The sequence below is a fragment of the Stenella coeruleoalba genome, assembly GCF_951394435.1.
Source record: "Stenella coeruleoalba genome assembly, chromosome: 3".
Lineage (NCBI taxonomy): Eukaryota > Metazoa > Chordata > Mammalia > Artiodactyla > Delphinidae > Stenella > Stenella coeruleoalba.
Window position 1 is genome coordinate 29,502,304 of NC_137148.1, and position 16,599 is coordinate 29,518,902.

Sequence of the window (16,599 nt, forward strand, 5' to 3'; positions counted from 1 at the left end):
CTGGATACAAGCTGGGTATGGGGGTGCTTCATAAGCTACACTGGCTGCCAGTACCACAGGCCAGGACTCAGAGTTAACATTCTGTAATTAATCCTATCACTCTGTAGACTAAATATGTGTAACAGAATAACTCTCTCTCTTTTCTTGAAAATATCTTTGGAGGGAGAACCTGACCCAGTCACTCAAGCGACCCCTTTAAACTATGCCCAGCACCCACAAAGTCACAATAAAACAAACAACTAGAACCCAATCAGTGAATATTTAAAAGAGCTTTAAGGAGAAAAGTTATCCAGATCAGGCTAAGCATATGTGGAAAATAAGCAATGTTGTTTCTTACCTAAAGTAAGTAGCAATGCAGAGAATTACCACCAACATAGGATAATATATATAGAACCCATCTGCAATAAAGGATAAAACTTTCATGGAACCCATAATCTGAGGAGCAAGAAAAAATTAAATCAGTACACTTCTATAGCTTTCATTCTTTTTCATCATTAGAAAATTCACCCATAACCATTTATATCAATTAATTCGGAGTTTTCAAAAAAGTAGAAATGAAGCACTAAATAGACTGATTTTTAAGTTCTCATCACAAGAGGAAAGAAATTGTAACTGTGAGGTGATGAATGGTAACTAAACTTATTATGATAATTATTTCACAATATATACATATACCAATTATGTTGTACACCATAAACTAATACAATGTTATATGTCTATTATAGCTTAATTTGCTTATTTATTAAGATTTTTCTCCCTCAAATATTAATATTTTATAAATACTACTGAAAATCATCAAATACATTAAGACCATAAACATAAAGGTTAATATTATTATAGGTCAGGTCTATTGATATTGCTCAGCTGGACAACCTATATGAACCAAAAATTAATTTTTTATAATAAGATATAGCAATATCACTTTTATTCAGTCATTAGTAATTACATATACAATCTGTAAAAGAAAGTTTTAGTAATTTTTAAAAAGATCCTAATAATGCAACAGAACTTTTCCGCCAGCAGTAAAAATAAATTTCACAATAATAGCACCCTATATAGATAATGAATCTAAAGAACTCTTTTTTGACAATACTTACAGATGTATAAGCAGTTGGCTGTGTATTCTGGTGAGAGATGGATGAATCCATATGGGTCAAACCCAAGAAATTAAGACATAAAGGAGGAGTCAAACGGCAAAATAACCTGCAGTAAGCATTAATAAACACAATATATAAAAATTAAAGCAGGAAGATACATTATATATTATGTTGAACTACATTAAGAACATTTCAGATCATTGTAACTATTATTCTCATCTATTTGTATTTTTAATTCTTAATACAAACTGCCCTTACTTTTGAGACATTCTGAAAATCCTATTAATCACATCTTCCTTAAAAACACCAACACCTACAAGGCAAAACTCCAGCCTCAGGTTATCTCCTTCGCTGGTGTTTGCCACTGCTCTATCCCAAGAATTTGCAGAGTGCCTCTGTATGTGCCTCTTCCACACCTACCATCTGTGTAATCTAAATCTGTCTCAATAGCGTGACGAGGACAGTAACATCCTCAGGTGAATTGTACTCAGTACGTAAAAGAACTGAAGTTTTATCAAAGTATGTCAACTCTGACAATTACAGGTATAAATAATAGTTGGAGCTCAGTTTTGACCAGATAAAAAGAGAACCTTACAGAACTACAGAGTTGGAGAGTAGAAGGAGACAAAAATGAAGAGAGGGTGTGAATAGAAAGAGGTAATATGAGTTCTTTTGTGGTGATAGAATAGTTCTGTATCTTGATTGTGGTGGTGGTTACGGGAATCCACACACACACACACACACACACACACACAAATAAAGGAAAAAAAATACTGAAAATTAATAAGCTCTGTGGTCTAGTTAACAGTAGTGTGTCTGTGTTTGTACAACAGCAATATAAAATGTCTCCACTGGGGGAAGCTGAGTGAAGGTTACTAGGACTCTTTGTATTATATTTGCAACTCCCTTTGAGTCTATAATTATTGGGGAAAAAAAGGTAAAAAAAATCTTAGAGATGCCTCAGATATTGATTCCTCTTGAAGTTCCCAAAGTCCAGCCCTAAAAACCTAATATGACTAAGTTAACAATACGGACAAATAGTAGATTGTGCAACCTAGCCCAAGCTGGAACCATCTCTCTAAACTTCTACTAAATCTCTCAGCAAGAATTATTCTTTTGGTGTTCTTGGTCCTCCACAATTCAGTTTGAGGCCACTGAACCTCAGAACACTTTCTAGGTCTGACTTAGTCTCTAAACTCTCAAATGTTCTTCTTATTACTAACCTATTTACTGACCCTCTAATTGGTAAATCCAGGCTCACTATGTCTTTCTTTTCCTTCCTAATCTAGCATACCCATTTTAACCCTAAACTTCAAGGAGGATTTAGCTAGCCATCAACAAGCACCTAATTAATACTTAAACCTAATCAATTAGCTCATAGAAATACAGGTGTTAGTGAAGACCCATAAACAAAAAGAAATAGAAGAGAGATCCATAAGAATACATGTAATGGAGACATTTCCCTTGTTTCTACACACAATCTACTTACATGCCACTGAAAAGAAGGCTGTAAGCATCAGTCTGGTGATGTGAAGCCAGGTAATAATAGTTAAATACACGAATCCTGAACACAGTAGAATAAACACAGATACTGAGGAAGAAGATGGAGAGGAAGCAAGCAATCTAAGAAAACAAAGAACCCAGTTTCAGACTAACAGACTTCAATACTTATATACTATCACAAGCGTTATCTTTGAATTCCAGCTAACATTTATTGACATTCTAAAACTTATACACAGTAACAGTATAAATTTTTAACCGCCTAATTTCATTTTTTCATAAAATGAAATTATGAAAAAAAATCTACATCTTAATCAGTCCCACATCCTATCCATAAGTTTCAAAGCTACCTCCTGAAGTGAGCCTGTTCTCCCATTCCCTTGGCAACTCTTCACGTGAAGACTATAAGTTATGTAGCTTCACTGGCATAAAGAGGATCAAAGCATTCTCAGAGAAGTACTTTGCACTATTTTGCATCTTTTCATCTCTCCTCAAATACAGTTCTTAGTTTTTATATTCTGGGTAAAATGATGAAGCTCATTTTTGGAAGTGTGAATAATAACACTGTGGGAAACTTCACTGCTTTCATTATTACTAGAAGAAATATATGGAGAAAAGATACAACAGTTAAGGATTATACTATGGCTGACATTTATTTACGACCCATATAAAATAAACTGACCTCGATATAAATATAATTGTATGTTTTTTCGGCCAGCTGTATGAAGACTGCAAAGAGGGATAAGACAGGTGTAGTGCTAAAGAATGTGCACTCTGACCACACAACAATCACGGAGAAGATGGACAACACCACAGCAAGTACCCTATAAAACCATGGTCGCAAAAGACATTCCCAGTACCACTCTGGAAGATAAAAGAAAAAAATGATTAGGAAAACCATAAAGGAGTAACAGCGTATTTACAGTGTTTCAAAATACCTCCAATACAAGACACGTAATTGCAAAGAGAAAAACAGTGGTGGAACCAGGCAGACACCATCCTAAGCAAATGAATAGCAGTAATGGGACAAACTGATATTATGTGCCTCATGCTCTGATAAGAACACATCATTGCTGAGGTATTCCTGCCAAAAATGCAGAACGTGCATCTGATTATGAGGAAACATCAAACTCAAATTCAGGGACATTCAATAAGAAACTGACCTGTACTCTCCAAAACATTAATGTCATAAAATAATAACAGATACACAGAAATCGTTCCAGATTAAAGGAGACTAAGGAGACATGACAACTGAATGCAATGCACGATCTGGGATTTTTTTACAAAGAATATTATTGAGATAATTAGCAAAATCTGAACAAGGTCTGTAGATAACTGTACTGTATCAATGTTAATTTCTTTATTTTGATCACATTGTACTTGGTTATGTAAAAAACATCTTTATTCTTAGAAAATACACACTGAAACACTGAGAGGTAAAGAGGTTATCATGTCTGGATTTAACTCTGAAAAGATAAAGGAAAAATATGTATACAGATAGAAGAAGATAAAGCAAATGAATAAGGTAAAATGTTAACATTTAAGGAATCTGGGTGAAGGGCATATGGGAATTCTTTGTATTATTCTGGCAACTTTTTGTTAAGTCTGACTTTAGGCAAAAAAAAAAAAAAAGTTAAAGAAAAAAAAAAGAAGAAAACTCACAAAATTGAAAAGGTTATACTTCATTCATTGAAGAGTTGAGCTCCTGGCTCACTCTAAATCTTTTCAACTCTACTCACAGGATAGTTCCTGGTGATTTCAATATCCACACAGGTGATCCTCCTTTCAATACCCTGGTCTTTCACTTCCTCGACCTACTCTCCTCCAATGAGTCTGTCCTCCAGCTTACCTCAACTACTCATCCTTTAAATCTTTTATTACCGATAACTCCAACCCTTATAATCTCATTAAAGAATAGGATCCCTGTCCCCAAGCAACACCTTCATCTACTATTCCAGCTCCACTGACTGACTTTACCCTGACTGACAGTCCATTTATTCTACTACATTTTTCTTGCCACTTAACCTGATGTCCTTATTACTTTCTTTACCCAGCTCAGGTTCCATAGTCTTTGAGGATAATCACTCTCCAATATCCCAATTCTCGTGGCCTCTCTTGCTTCCCTGTACTTGCTAAGCTAAACCATGCTCTGGTTAGATTCAACTCCTTGGCTACCCTGAGCCTGCACCCATGGAACTGCACATTGCAAGAGTAAGACACGCAACTCTTCTGACTCATCTCACTTCAAATTCTTAATCAATAGCTTCAAGTGGATCCTGAGCACTGCTTGGCTAGCGTACTATAATTCACCAATCTTCTCCCATGCCTACTCTCCCTAAGCAACTATTTTGCGCCTTCTTTCCTCAAATTTCCAAAATCTCTTGCCCTATAATTACTCTCAGCATTTCACTGAGAAAACAGAAGCTGGAAGAACAGAACCTCCCCAAGTGCCCGCCACTACATCTTTTCACATCTGCTCAAGTATATTTGTGCTTTACCTCCTAAACTAAGGCCTTTCTCCTCACTATTCACTATTTCCCTTTTCATCTCACCTGTAAATGTACATTGTCTCAGCCATTCTCTTCTGTCTCAACATATTTCCTCGAAGGTGTCATTTGCAAATTACATGCAATAATTTCTCTTGACCCTACCACTCTCCTTCAGCTACTCCCTCTTTATTCCCTTTTATACAGAAAACATTTTGAGAGTTTTCTATTGTGTCTCTAACTGCTTTCCCTCGTTTTTCTTTCAAATTTCGATCAGGCTTTTTCACCCTTCCCCCCACTTCATTTCTCTGAAATCCCACTGTCAAGTCTTAATATTCATAATAATCTACCTATCTGAAACATTTGAAAAGGTACTTTATACAACCTTTTTCTCAAAACATTTCACTCTCCTGGTTTTCCTCCTATCTCACCGGCCATTCTTTTTCTAGTCTTTTCTGCTGGTTCCTCCGCATCAACTTGATGTCTAAATTGGCAGTACCTCAGGCTTGGTCCTCAGATTTTCTCTTTTCTCTATCCCATTACTTCTTCACTGACTTTATCCTAACCCATGGCCCACCTATACATTAATGATACCCTAATTTATATTTGCAGAGCAGACTTCTTCCTTGAACTCCAATATCTACAGCCAACTACCTACTCAGCATCCTGTTCATACCTTTATGTATATATTGCCTGTTTTTCTCACTCTGCAAGGGCAGGAATTTTTGTCTTTTTTGTTCACTGATATATACCAAGCACCCAACAATTCACAGCATATATAGGCTCAAATGTTTGTTGAATGAATGAAAACAAGTATCACATCATTCCTTTATTTAATTAAAAAAAAAGATCTTCATTGAGACATGTGTTATGGCCATTATGTTTTCATACTCAAGACCAAACATGTAAAATAAAATCAAGGGAACTTAACAGTTTATTTGAATAAATAAGGTAAACAGAAGTTCTAATACTGTGACACTTTGATATTTTCATTAAGTTCTTCATACTAAATTTGATAACATTTGAAGAAAGTGTCATAAATAATCATAAAGGAGAATAAAATAATTATGACTATTGAATGTAGGTTTTGTATATAGACTAATAAATGTAAGTAATCAAAGAGGACATCTTAGGGGAACATTTTAGCAGTATGTCAAGACTAAAGAAGAGATCCACGCTTATGATATAAAACTGCTTAAAATTCTAATTGTTTTAAGTATATATTATGTATACAAGATATGCTTGATGTATTGCATATATTTTTGCATAGAATTTTGGTTATCTGTGAAGAAAGTGGAAGCTAATAGTTTATATGTTATATGACAAGTAAAATAGTTTTTGGGGGGAGGTTTATCAAATACATAGTATTACCATATGGCATAAGTCAAATAACACAATTATAATTTAACTTTGCATTGGTGAAAATATACACTTTTCATCAGAAAAATTATCAGCATTAAACTTTGAAATGTACATCAAATTACATACCAACTGTAGGATTATAAAAATACTGAATAATTCTATTTTCTGGCTCCGGCGATTGAAAGGTATGAACAAACTGACAAGTAGCACTAGTTTCATTTTTTGCTACATCTTCTAGATAAAATGCTTGTTCCAAAAGAATCTGCCATTGTACTTGAGTTCGACGGTGTCTCTGAACTGAATAAATCACCTAACAAAGAGAGCGGGGGTATACCTGTCAGTGTTCTGATCCAACAGTGATTCAACTCCCCACTAAGGAGCATGTTTTGGTTGTCACAACAATAGGAAAGGGGTCGTGGCATTTACTGGGTGGAGTCAAGGATGTTAATATTCTATAATACATATAACACTCATGCTTAGTGAATAGTTCTCCCTCCCCAAATTCCAACAGTAACCATGTCGAGAAAAACAAAGTTAAAACACTTCAAAGAATAACGATAAGGACAGGATCAAAGGAAGTTTCTGATACACATTCACTCAAACTTCCTTTTTTGTGGGCAGTAATTACAAATCTAACTAAAATCATCAGAAGGTAAAAAGGCTATATAAAGTTACCTGTTTATGTAGTTTTACCAGACTCTTTTCACTTGGATAGGTATTATGTTTTTCATCAAAATCTTCGTAATCATCCATGTTCCTACCCATTTTTTCCTGATACTCTACAGGGCACTACAAGGAATGAGTAGATTTTTAGAAATTTTATTTGCAAAAAAGATAAAAATTTTATTTTTATTAAAAATCTTTCATTCTGGAGCATATCTAATTTTCTTGTAAACATCTTCCAGATTTGAAGTCGTCTACACCACTATTAGTCATTTATTACCTCTATGAACTTGGGCAAGTTGGTTAACCTCCCTGAATAGATCTCAAAAGGTAGCAAATATAAGAGAAATGTAGAGAATTGATTCTCATGACTATCATCTTAACCAAAAGGAGCACTAGCTAATAATTAGTATAACAGATTTAAAATATAGGAAAAGAACTGGACAGCCATATGCAAAAAAAGGAAACTAAACCGCTCTTGCATACCATACATAAAAATCAACCCAAAATGGATTAAAGACTTGACTGTAAGACATGAAACCATAAAAATCCCAGAAGAAAATATAGGCAGGATGCTCTCTGACATTGGTCTTAGCAATATCTTTCTAGATATGTCTCCTCAGGCAAGGGAAGCAAAAGCAAAAATAGACAAATGTGATTATAACAAACTAAAAAGCTTCTGCACAGCAAAGGAAACCATCAATAAAATGAAAAGACAACCTACCAAATGAGAGAATATATTTACAAATGATATATCCAATAGGAGGTTAACATCCAAAATATATAAAGAACTCATACAACTCAACAATGAACAAACAACTTGATTGAAAAATGGGCAGGGGAGCCGAATAGATATTTTCCAAAGAAGACATACAGGTGGCCAACAAGTGCATGAAAAGATGTTCAACATCACTAATTATTCAAGAAATGCAAATCAAAACCACAATGAGATTATCACCTCATACCTGTCAGAATGGCTATTATCAAAACGACAAGAAATAACAAGTGTTGGTGAAGATGTGGCGAACACAGAACCCTCATACACTATTGGTGGGAATGTAAATTGGTGCAGCCGCTATGGAAAACAGTATGGAGAGTCCTCATAAAATTAAGACTACGGGGCTTCCCTGGTGGCGCAGTGGTTGAGAGTCCGCCTGCCGATGCAGGGGACATGGGTTCATGCCCTGGTCCGGGAAGATCCCACATGCCACAGAGCAGCTGGGCCCGTGAGCCATGGCCGCTGAGCCTGCGCATCTGGAGCCTGTGCTCTGCAACGGGAGAGGCCACAACAGTGAGAGGCCCACGTACCGCAAAAAAAAAGAAAAAAAGACTACAACTACTGTATGATCTAGCTATCCCGCCTCTAGGAATTTATCCAAAGAATATAAAAATACTAATCCTAAAGGATATCTGCACCCCCATGTTCACTGCAGCATTATTTACAATAGCCAAGATAAACAATCTAAGTGCCCATCAGTGAATGAATGGATAAAGAAGATGTGATACACACACACACACACACACACACACACACACACACACACACACAGGGGAATACTACTCAGCCATTAAAAAAAAGATAAAATCTTGTCATCTGTAACAACATGGATGGACCTTGAGGGTATTATGCTAAGTGAAATAAGTCAGATGAAGACAAATACCATAGGATTCAACTCATATGGGAAATATAAAAAGCTGATAAACAAACAAAAAGAAAATAAATGAATAAACCAAACCAAATAAAAACAAACATGTAGATACAGAGAACAGAGTAGTAGTGGGGGTTAGGGTGAAATGGGTAAAGGGGATCCACTGTATGGTGACTGATGGAAAATAAATTTTTGGTGATAAGGATGGTATAGGGTATCTAGAAGTAGAAATATAATGTACACACAAAACTCATATAATGTTATAAATCAATGTTACCTCAATAAAAAAATAAAGGCTTACATATAAGTCTTTAAAAATAAAGTAAACTAAATACAAGAAAAGGAATAGTTCAGGGGTTCTGTGGTTGCAGAGAAGACAATTGGGGAACTCATTTCTGGAATAATCATTTTCGGAAGTATATGAATACCTCTAATTCAATACTAATGCATCAAAACCTTAACTGTATGGTTTCTTATTAAATATCTGTATTAAATATCTCATAATGTCATTCATTTTATGAAATATATTGTAAAATACCATGTACAAAGCTGATTAAATGTGATTATTGAGGACCTAATTTATTTCCTTATAGGAAATACGCTTTTAGTGACCACATTTCATGACACTTTTTTTTTTTCCCCGGTATGCGGGCCTCTCACTGTTGTGGCCTCTCCCGTTGCAGAGCACAGGCTCCGGACACGCAGGCTCAGCGGCCATGGCTCACGGGCCCAGCCGCTCCGCAGCACGTGGGATCTTCCCGGACCGGGGCACTAACCTGTGTCCCCTGCATCGGCAGGCGGACTCTCAACCACTGCGCCACCAGGGAAGCCCTTAATGACACTTTTACAACCTATAAAGGTCCATCTCCATCAATGTGTCACGGCAATCATTTTACATTATTTAACATAACCTCTATAGCCACATTTCAATGGAAAATACTGCCAATAAATAATGTTAAACCTATAGTAACAAAAGAACAAATTCTATGTACAAATTACTATGGGTTTATGGTTAATATTGTCATGAAAATGGAAAGGAGTTGGAAGACTTCAATCATAGGCTGTTTGCATACTTTTCTGATGCTTTTATTATAATATAGTATGTAAATTTACATTTCAAAAGAAAATAGATGAGAATATTATTTAATTACCTTTTTAAGTATTGTGTCAACACATTTTCTCAGTGGGTGGTTATACTTGATGCTCTCATTCACTTTACGAACTTCCTATGAAAACAGTAAGAGAAATAAAAATATTTCCATTTCTGTAGATTAGATGTTTCAAATCAGGATGCTCTAGGTACTATATATATTCTCACAAGTTTAGTTCCAACCCAAATTACTCAGCATATAATAAAGTTCTATTCTCTGAATAAAAACTCTTAAGAACACAAATAAAAACACAAAATTATAGAACAGCTATACCTATACCCTCACACTTTTTATAACTTTCTAGATTTACTGCCTTACCATTTGCTTACTTGGTACACAGAGATGAATAAACATTATAAAAAGTCATGAAGGATCAGGCAAACTGAGATTCTAAAAGAACAGGACTGCGTTTCTCCATCTTGTTCCTCAAGTTCAATTATCTCATTACCTAAAATACAGCAGAGAAACCAGAGGAAGCAGAACAGGCTAAAAATGTCACAAAGCACCTGCTCCTTTCCAATGAGAGAGTACTTTACAGCAGTCACAACTAATGATTCATCCCACATTTTTAAAATTAAGAGTTCACTATGTGCCAGCACTGTGCTAGGTGTAAGGTCACCACAATCCATACTGGAGGGTGGAGTGGGAAGACATGGTGTTATAAGTCTTTCACTAAGATTGCAGTGTGGTGATGAGATAATTAAATCAACAATTTAATGCATATGAAAGAAATAAAGGGATTAGAGAAGGGAATCTTTAGAATCAGTAGTTCTAAAAGAATCACGATATTCTATAATATAAATGAAATTTTTGAGAAGGTTGGAACCACTGTTCTAGGAAGAAGAAACAGCATGTTCAAAGGCTGGGAGGCAAGAGTGAACCAACCAGGATATTAAAAATAACAGTCTGATTATAGAGCAGAGGATGGCCTTAAGAGATGTAAAACTGGGGGGCAGGGAAACCATAGGGCATATAGAAAAAGTTGTGAAAAAGAATAACGTATATGGAAAAAAAATCACTATCCTTAATATATGGAGAGCTCTTAAAAATCAAAAGAAAAATGGGAAGATACAGAAGAAATGCAATTGGCCAATAAATATCTGAAAAGATGTTCAATCCCACTAAAAAAAACTACAAATTTTAAAATGAGGACAGTTTTCTTGTAAAATTATAAAAAACTGCTCTTATATAATGAGGTAAGATTGCGGGGGAAAAGGCCTCCCTATACACAGTAAAATGTGATGTAATCTATTTGGAAGATAATTTAGCAATAACCATCAAAATTTAAAATATGCAGACCCCATGAATAATCTGTACCAACAGACACTGCTCCTGTCAAAGAGCTTAGCTTAGTGAAGAAAACAGACATTATTCAAATAGAAATGGTGTGAAAACTGCTGTATAATCTAGTGTGGAAGACTTTCTGATGAACCGATTACTTAAACTGAGATAAAAAGCTAAACTGAGGATAGGAGTCAGCTGATCAAAGGAAGGAGCAAGAATATTCCAGACAGAGGGACAGCATGTACCAAGGCCTCCAAGCAGAAGTGAACAAGGAGTTTCAGGAAAAGAAACTCCAGTGACTAACGGGAAAGGAGAGCAAAGGTCTGCACTGTGCTTGATCAGGCTGTAGAGTAAGAGCAAAGTATTCCAGAAGGCCTTAATAACATTTCATTTTGAGGTCAATGAGTAAGGCCTAAAACCGGAATGACAGGACTTGGGTTTTTAAAAGGTGCTTGAAGCATCACTACATTACACTCTTCCATTTCTAAGCTACCTTAAAGTTTTGTTGACTAGTTAGCATAACTTTGAATACAAACTATACAGTCTGATTATATATTATATATGAAAATCATATTTTTCCTCTAAATTCTTTAGCATATTAAACAAAAGCAAGTACTGGAACATTGATATTTGCTATAGCTTATAAATTTAAGTTTCCTTCAAGGTTCATAATTTTTATAAAGTGTGGAATGTATTTGAATAATAGCTTATTTTCTTCATATCAAATAACATAACTTTGAACTCTGTCATTATTGTGACAATAGAACTCTATTATTTTCAGTGGAATAAGTAGCTATTTGTCCCTCTCCAAATCCTCTACCTTGAAAAATGACAGCAGGTAGAGGTGACCTCTGGCCATCTAGCAAAAATTCCTTTTGAATGGTTTGACATGGCTTATAAGTTTTATTAATGCTTCAAAGAAAAGTAACAGACACACAGATGTATACATTCACTCCATAGAAAACATATCATAAAACACTAAACTGGTTTTTATAAAACTGCATTTGGAAGATTTTATGGATAGATGAAAAATATAATTAGTAATTACCAGAAAAAAAAAAGGTGATTGTGATCTCTTAAAAGATGTATTCAAAACCAGTGGATTTTAAAAGTTTTCTCTCAAACTAAGTTATCAGTATTCTTGTCCATGCTTTATTCTGCGCACCTCCATCAGACTGATTATCCTAAACCACATACAGTATCATGTCTCTTCCCTGCATGCAAGGTGTCAATGATTCCTCACTGATTTCAAAATACACTGAACTTTTGAGTCCGACATTCAAGGCCGTGCTATCTGGCTATCTATCTTTCAAACCTTGTAAACTTTATCTTATGCATAATTAATTTAGTTTTAAAACCTCCTGATACCTGACCAGAATGCTGTCAGCTATGAAAATTCTACCCATTCTTCAAGGCCCAGGTCATATTTCACTTCCTCCATTTCACCTCTTCCTCTAGGCGAAATTTCTCTACACTAGAGCATGTATCATTTACAGTGCATTTATCATATACTGTGAGGGACTGTACAATTTTCTACTCTAGACCGTTAGTATCCTAATGGCCAGTTCCACATAGCACTTAACATGGCAGGAAGACACTAGGTATTTAAAAAATGATGAAAAAAATTTCTCCACAAGTTTATAAATTTTCAGACATTCAGAAAAACAGGAAGGATCCCAAATGCCCTTTAAACATATGGACAAAGAAATTCATACCTGCTAAATCATGCATTTTTTGAGGGGGCAAAAAAGGGCTAGAGTTCTTCTGCTATGTATGTGGACTTCCTGCTATTTTCAAAAGATCCATTAAGAAAAGAGTAGTTTCTTACCATATAAAAATGGATCAAATTAACATTTTGTACACCTTAAATTTACACAATGTTTTACGTCAGATATATTCAATAAAAATAGTGGTTTCTTATTGACATGGAAAAATTTCTCTTATCTAAATTTTTTTAAATCCCTCACACCTTAAACCTACACTAAAATAGCAAAGAAAGCATCAATTCCAATCCTTAATTTTCCACATCCTATTTCTAAGTAGAGGACTCCCATTTAACAATAACAAAATCTATCTTTATTCACTGACGATTCCTCCTAGCAAAATCCAGATCTAAAATAAACTGCATTTAATTTATACTTGGTCAAGGAAGTTTGAATGAACTGGTGAAATCCATATTCCTTAAATCTGAAACAACTGAATTTAATACCAACTTTTGAGGGGAACATTATCAAATTTAAATGATCTCCTTTTAATTATTTTATTATCAAATATAAATTTTCAAATTTTTTTTCAAAATTCAAAATTTCAAATATATCAAATATAAAAAATAACAAATTAACTTCCTTTGAAAAATGTAATAACATCCATCACATGCTTAAGGAAATGTAATAGAGTATTATTTATAGGAGATTTACTCCATATTTTGAATCAATGTCTTCTGCTACAGTTCTTAACATTTTATAAATAAATGCAAGAAGTCAACATAAAAATTTTCAACCACAATTAAAGAATCAGTATCCATTCTTTTGTTCATTTATTCATTCACTTAAAAATGGCTGCTGAGTATCTAAGAATCTGGAGGACCAAAGAAGGTGTTTTGGGTTGAACTGTGCTCCCCCCAAAATCATATGTTGATGTCTCAAGCTCCAGTACCTTAGAATGTAATCTTGTCTGGGAATAGGGTTGTTGCAGATATAATTGGTTAAATTATGATAAGGTCATACTGGAATGGGGTGGGCCCATAATCTGTCTGGTGTCCTTATAAAAAGAGGAAATTTGGACACAGGCACACAGGGAGAATATCATGTGAATACGAAGACAGAGATCTATAATACAAGCCAAGGAACACCAAAGATTGTCAGTTAACGACCAGAAGATAGAAGAGAGGTATGGTACAAATTTCCCTATAGCCCTCTAAAGGAACCAACCCTGCTGACACCTTGATCTTAGATTTTCAGCCCCCAGAGCTCTGAAACAATAGATTTCTGTTGTTTAAACCACATAGTTCATGGTACTTTGTTATGGCAGCCCCAGGAAACTAACACAGAAGCCTCCGCTGAAGAATTCTCACTTGTGTTGAGACCTGAAAATGAAGTAGGAATTAGCTAAAGAGACTGGAGAAATGAGCATTCCAAGAGTTTGGGAATAGCATACTCAAAGGCAGAATAGAGTGCCAACGAACGTAACGGTTAAGAGCAGGGGTCGGCAAACCAGATCCAATCAGGCCCACCATCTGTTCTTGTTTGAACACATCCATTCCTCATTCATTGATATACTGTCTGTGGCTGCTTTCATGCTACAGTGATGGAGTAGTTGCAACAGAGACCATATGGCACAGAAAGCCTAAAATATTTACTATCTGGCCCTTTACCGAAAGCTTGCCAATCCCTGTTAAAGCATGAACTAGAGTCACAGTGGCTCTATCACTCAGTAGCCATGTGAACATGGCAAACTCACCCTCTCTGTGTCTCATTTTCATTTATTAAACAAGGGTAAAAAATTCTCCCTTATAAGGTTGTTTTGAGAATTAAATGTATTAATATATATAAAGTGCTTAGAAAGTCATAGGCAAATATGTGACTCTATATACTTGTTTGCCTACATACTTGTTTGCTATTATCATCACCATTATTAAGTTTGAGGAACCAAAGTTGACCAGCATGGGGAAGACAGAGAGATAAGAGAGAGCTAGACGTGGGCCAAATCATGTTTTGGTAGGCCACATTACAGCATTTTGCTTTACTCTAAAGTGAACGAAAGCCTTCAACATAAGGTTTTATGCTGAAGAATAACATTATTGGAATAGCATATTTGTGCAGAAGAGCAAAATTTGAGGTGACTACAACCTTTTTTAAAATCAACAACGAAATTATTAAACAGCAAAATTTTATAATTTGTTGTATTTTTTGTGTATATTATTGAAATTTAATACTTTCAATAACTTTGTGAAGTTGGTTCAAGTCATATGAATTTTACAAGTGACTAAAATGAAGTACCTTATTAAGATTACAGACAGGAAACGAAACTTAGGGACACAAATTCCCATGTATATTGGTCTCTAAAGAGGTTTCCAGACTTGGTGGGATTACTTTGGGTCATATTTTCAGGAAGATGCGTCCTTTAATTTCTATTTTCACTTCTACTATGTCACGGTAACCATATAACTTATCATCTAGTCTGGGAAACTTTTGAGTCTTAACTTTGAACTATTAAAAGTTAACCCAGGGGACTTACCTGGTGGTCTAGTGCTAAAGAATCCACCTTGCAATGCAGGGGACATGGGTTTGATCCCTGGTCAGGGAACTAAGATCCCACCTGCTGCGGGGCAACTAAGCCCGCGCACCACAACTACTGAGCTAGCGTGCCTCAACTAGAGCCCCCGTGCCGCAAATTACAGAGTCCACATGCCACAACTACAGAGCCCACGTGCCCTGGAGCCTGCACACCACAACAAGAGAGAGCAAACCCGCACATCACAACTAGAGAAGCCCGTGCACCACAACGAAGAGTCCGCGCAGCACAACGAAAGATCCTTCATGCCTCAACGAAGATCCCGCGTGCTGCAACTAAGACCTGGCGTGGCCAAAAACAGAAATAAAATAAAAATAAAAGTCACCCCAAGACAACAAGCATAACACTGCACTGTTGAATATATTCTCCCTGCATCTCTGCCGGTTAGAGGATGGAGATGATATCTCATGAAGCTGAACTGCCAATAAGAAGTCATTCAAATGGATGAGACATCCTTAATAACTGTACATCACCAAATTTTTATTCTAAAGCCCATCAGTGTGCCAACAACAACAAAACCAACAGTATATCCAAAAGGAGATACACACAACTTGATGACTGTTGACTCCACGGTTTAAAGTTACTTACCTCCATGACATCTTCTAAAGTCTCTTCTGCATCTGCTTTCTCCGTCATCAATTTGGCTGCCTTAAAATAAGTTTTCATAAGTAGATAACCTCTTTTTGCTCCATTCCAGTATGAGCGAGGGATTTCTACCAAGCCATACCCCAACAACAACACCAGAAGAAAAAGACCCCATGTATTTGCAGCAGCTATCCCAATTGTCTGAAGCTGGTTCCTAAGGAAGAAAACATAAGCAGATAGCTGTGATAGATAAATTTTTGCAACAAAAATGTTAAATGGAACTAGTGTTAAATGTTTTCTCAGAAAACAACTGCCCTACAAGATGGCTCCAATTTTATATGAAAAAATTCGACCTTCAAATCCTCAGCTACTCTTTTAGTAACAGCATATAACGTGTTTTAATGAAAAGTTAGAGTGTGACTGCAGAAATAGATTTTAACACAGGAAACACGGCTTCTATTATAGTTAAAATTAGAATCTAGGAAAATTCATGGCAAGAATTATCCTGAAGAAAATATATTTTTCATTA

The 16,599-nt window shown here is 35.6% G+C and overlaps 1 protein-coding gene across 4 annotated transcripts in view; it reads right to left on the reverse strand.

Moving 5' to 3' along the window:
- The window catches only part of LMBRD2 (LMBR1 domain containing 2), a 56,035-nt gene that overhangs the window by 23,406 nt on the left and 16,030 nt on the right, over positions 1-16,599 (reverse strand). For all 4 annotated transcript variants that reach the window (XM_079916137.1, XM_079916138.1, XM_079916139.1 and 1 more), the window contains 8 exons: positions 16,074-16,284; positions 9,909-9,983; positions 7,121-7,234; positions 6,572-6,755; positions 3,280-3,461; positions 2,587-2,720; positions 1,098-1,203; positions 338-435 (listed from right to left, as the gene is read on the reverse strand). In XM_079916137.1, the coding sequence (XP_079772263.1) occupies positions 338-435; positions 1,098-1,203; positions 2,587-2,720; positions 3,280-3,461; positions 6,572-6,755; positions 7,121-7,234; positions 9,909-9,983; positions 16,074-16,284 (1,104 nt within the window). The remainder of the gene's footprint in view (positions 1-337; positions 436-1,097; positions 1,204-2,586; positions 2,721-3,279; positions 3,462-6,571; positions 6,756-7,120; positions 7,235-9,908; positions 9,984-16,073; positions 16,285-16,599) is intronic.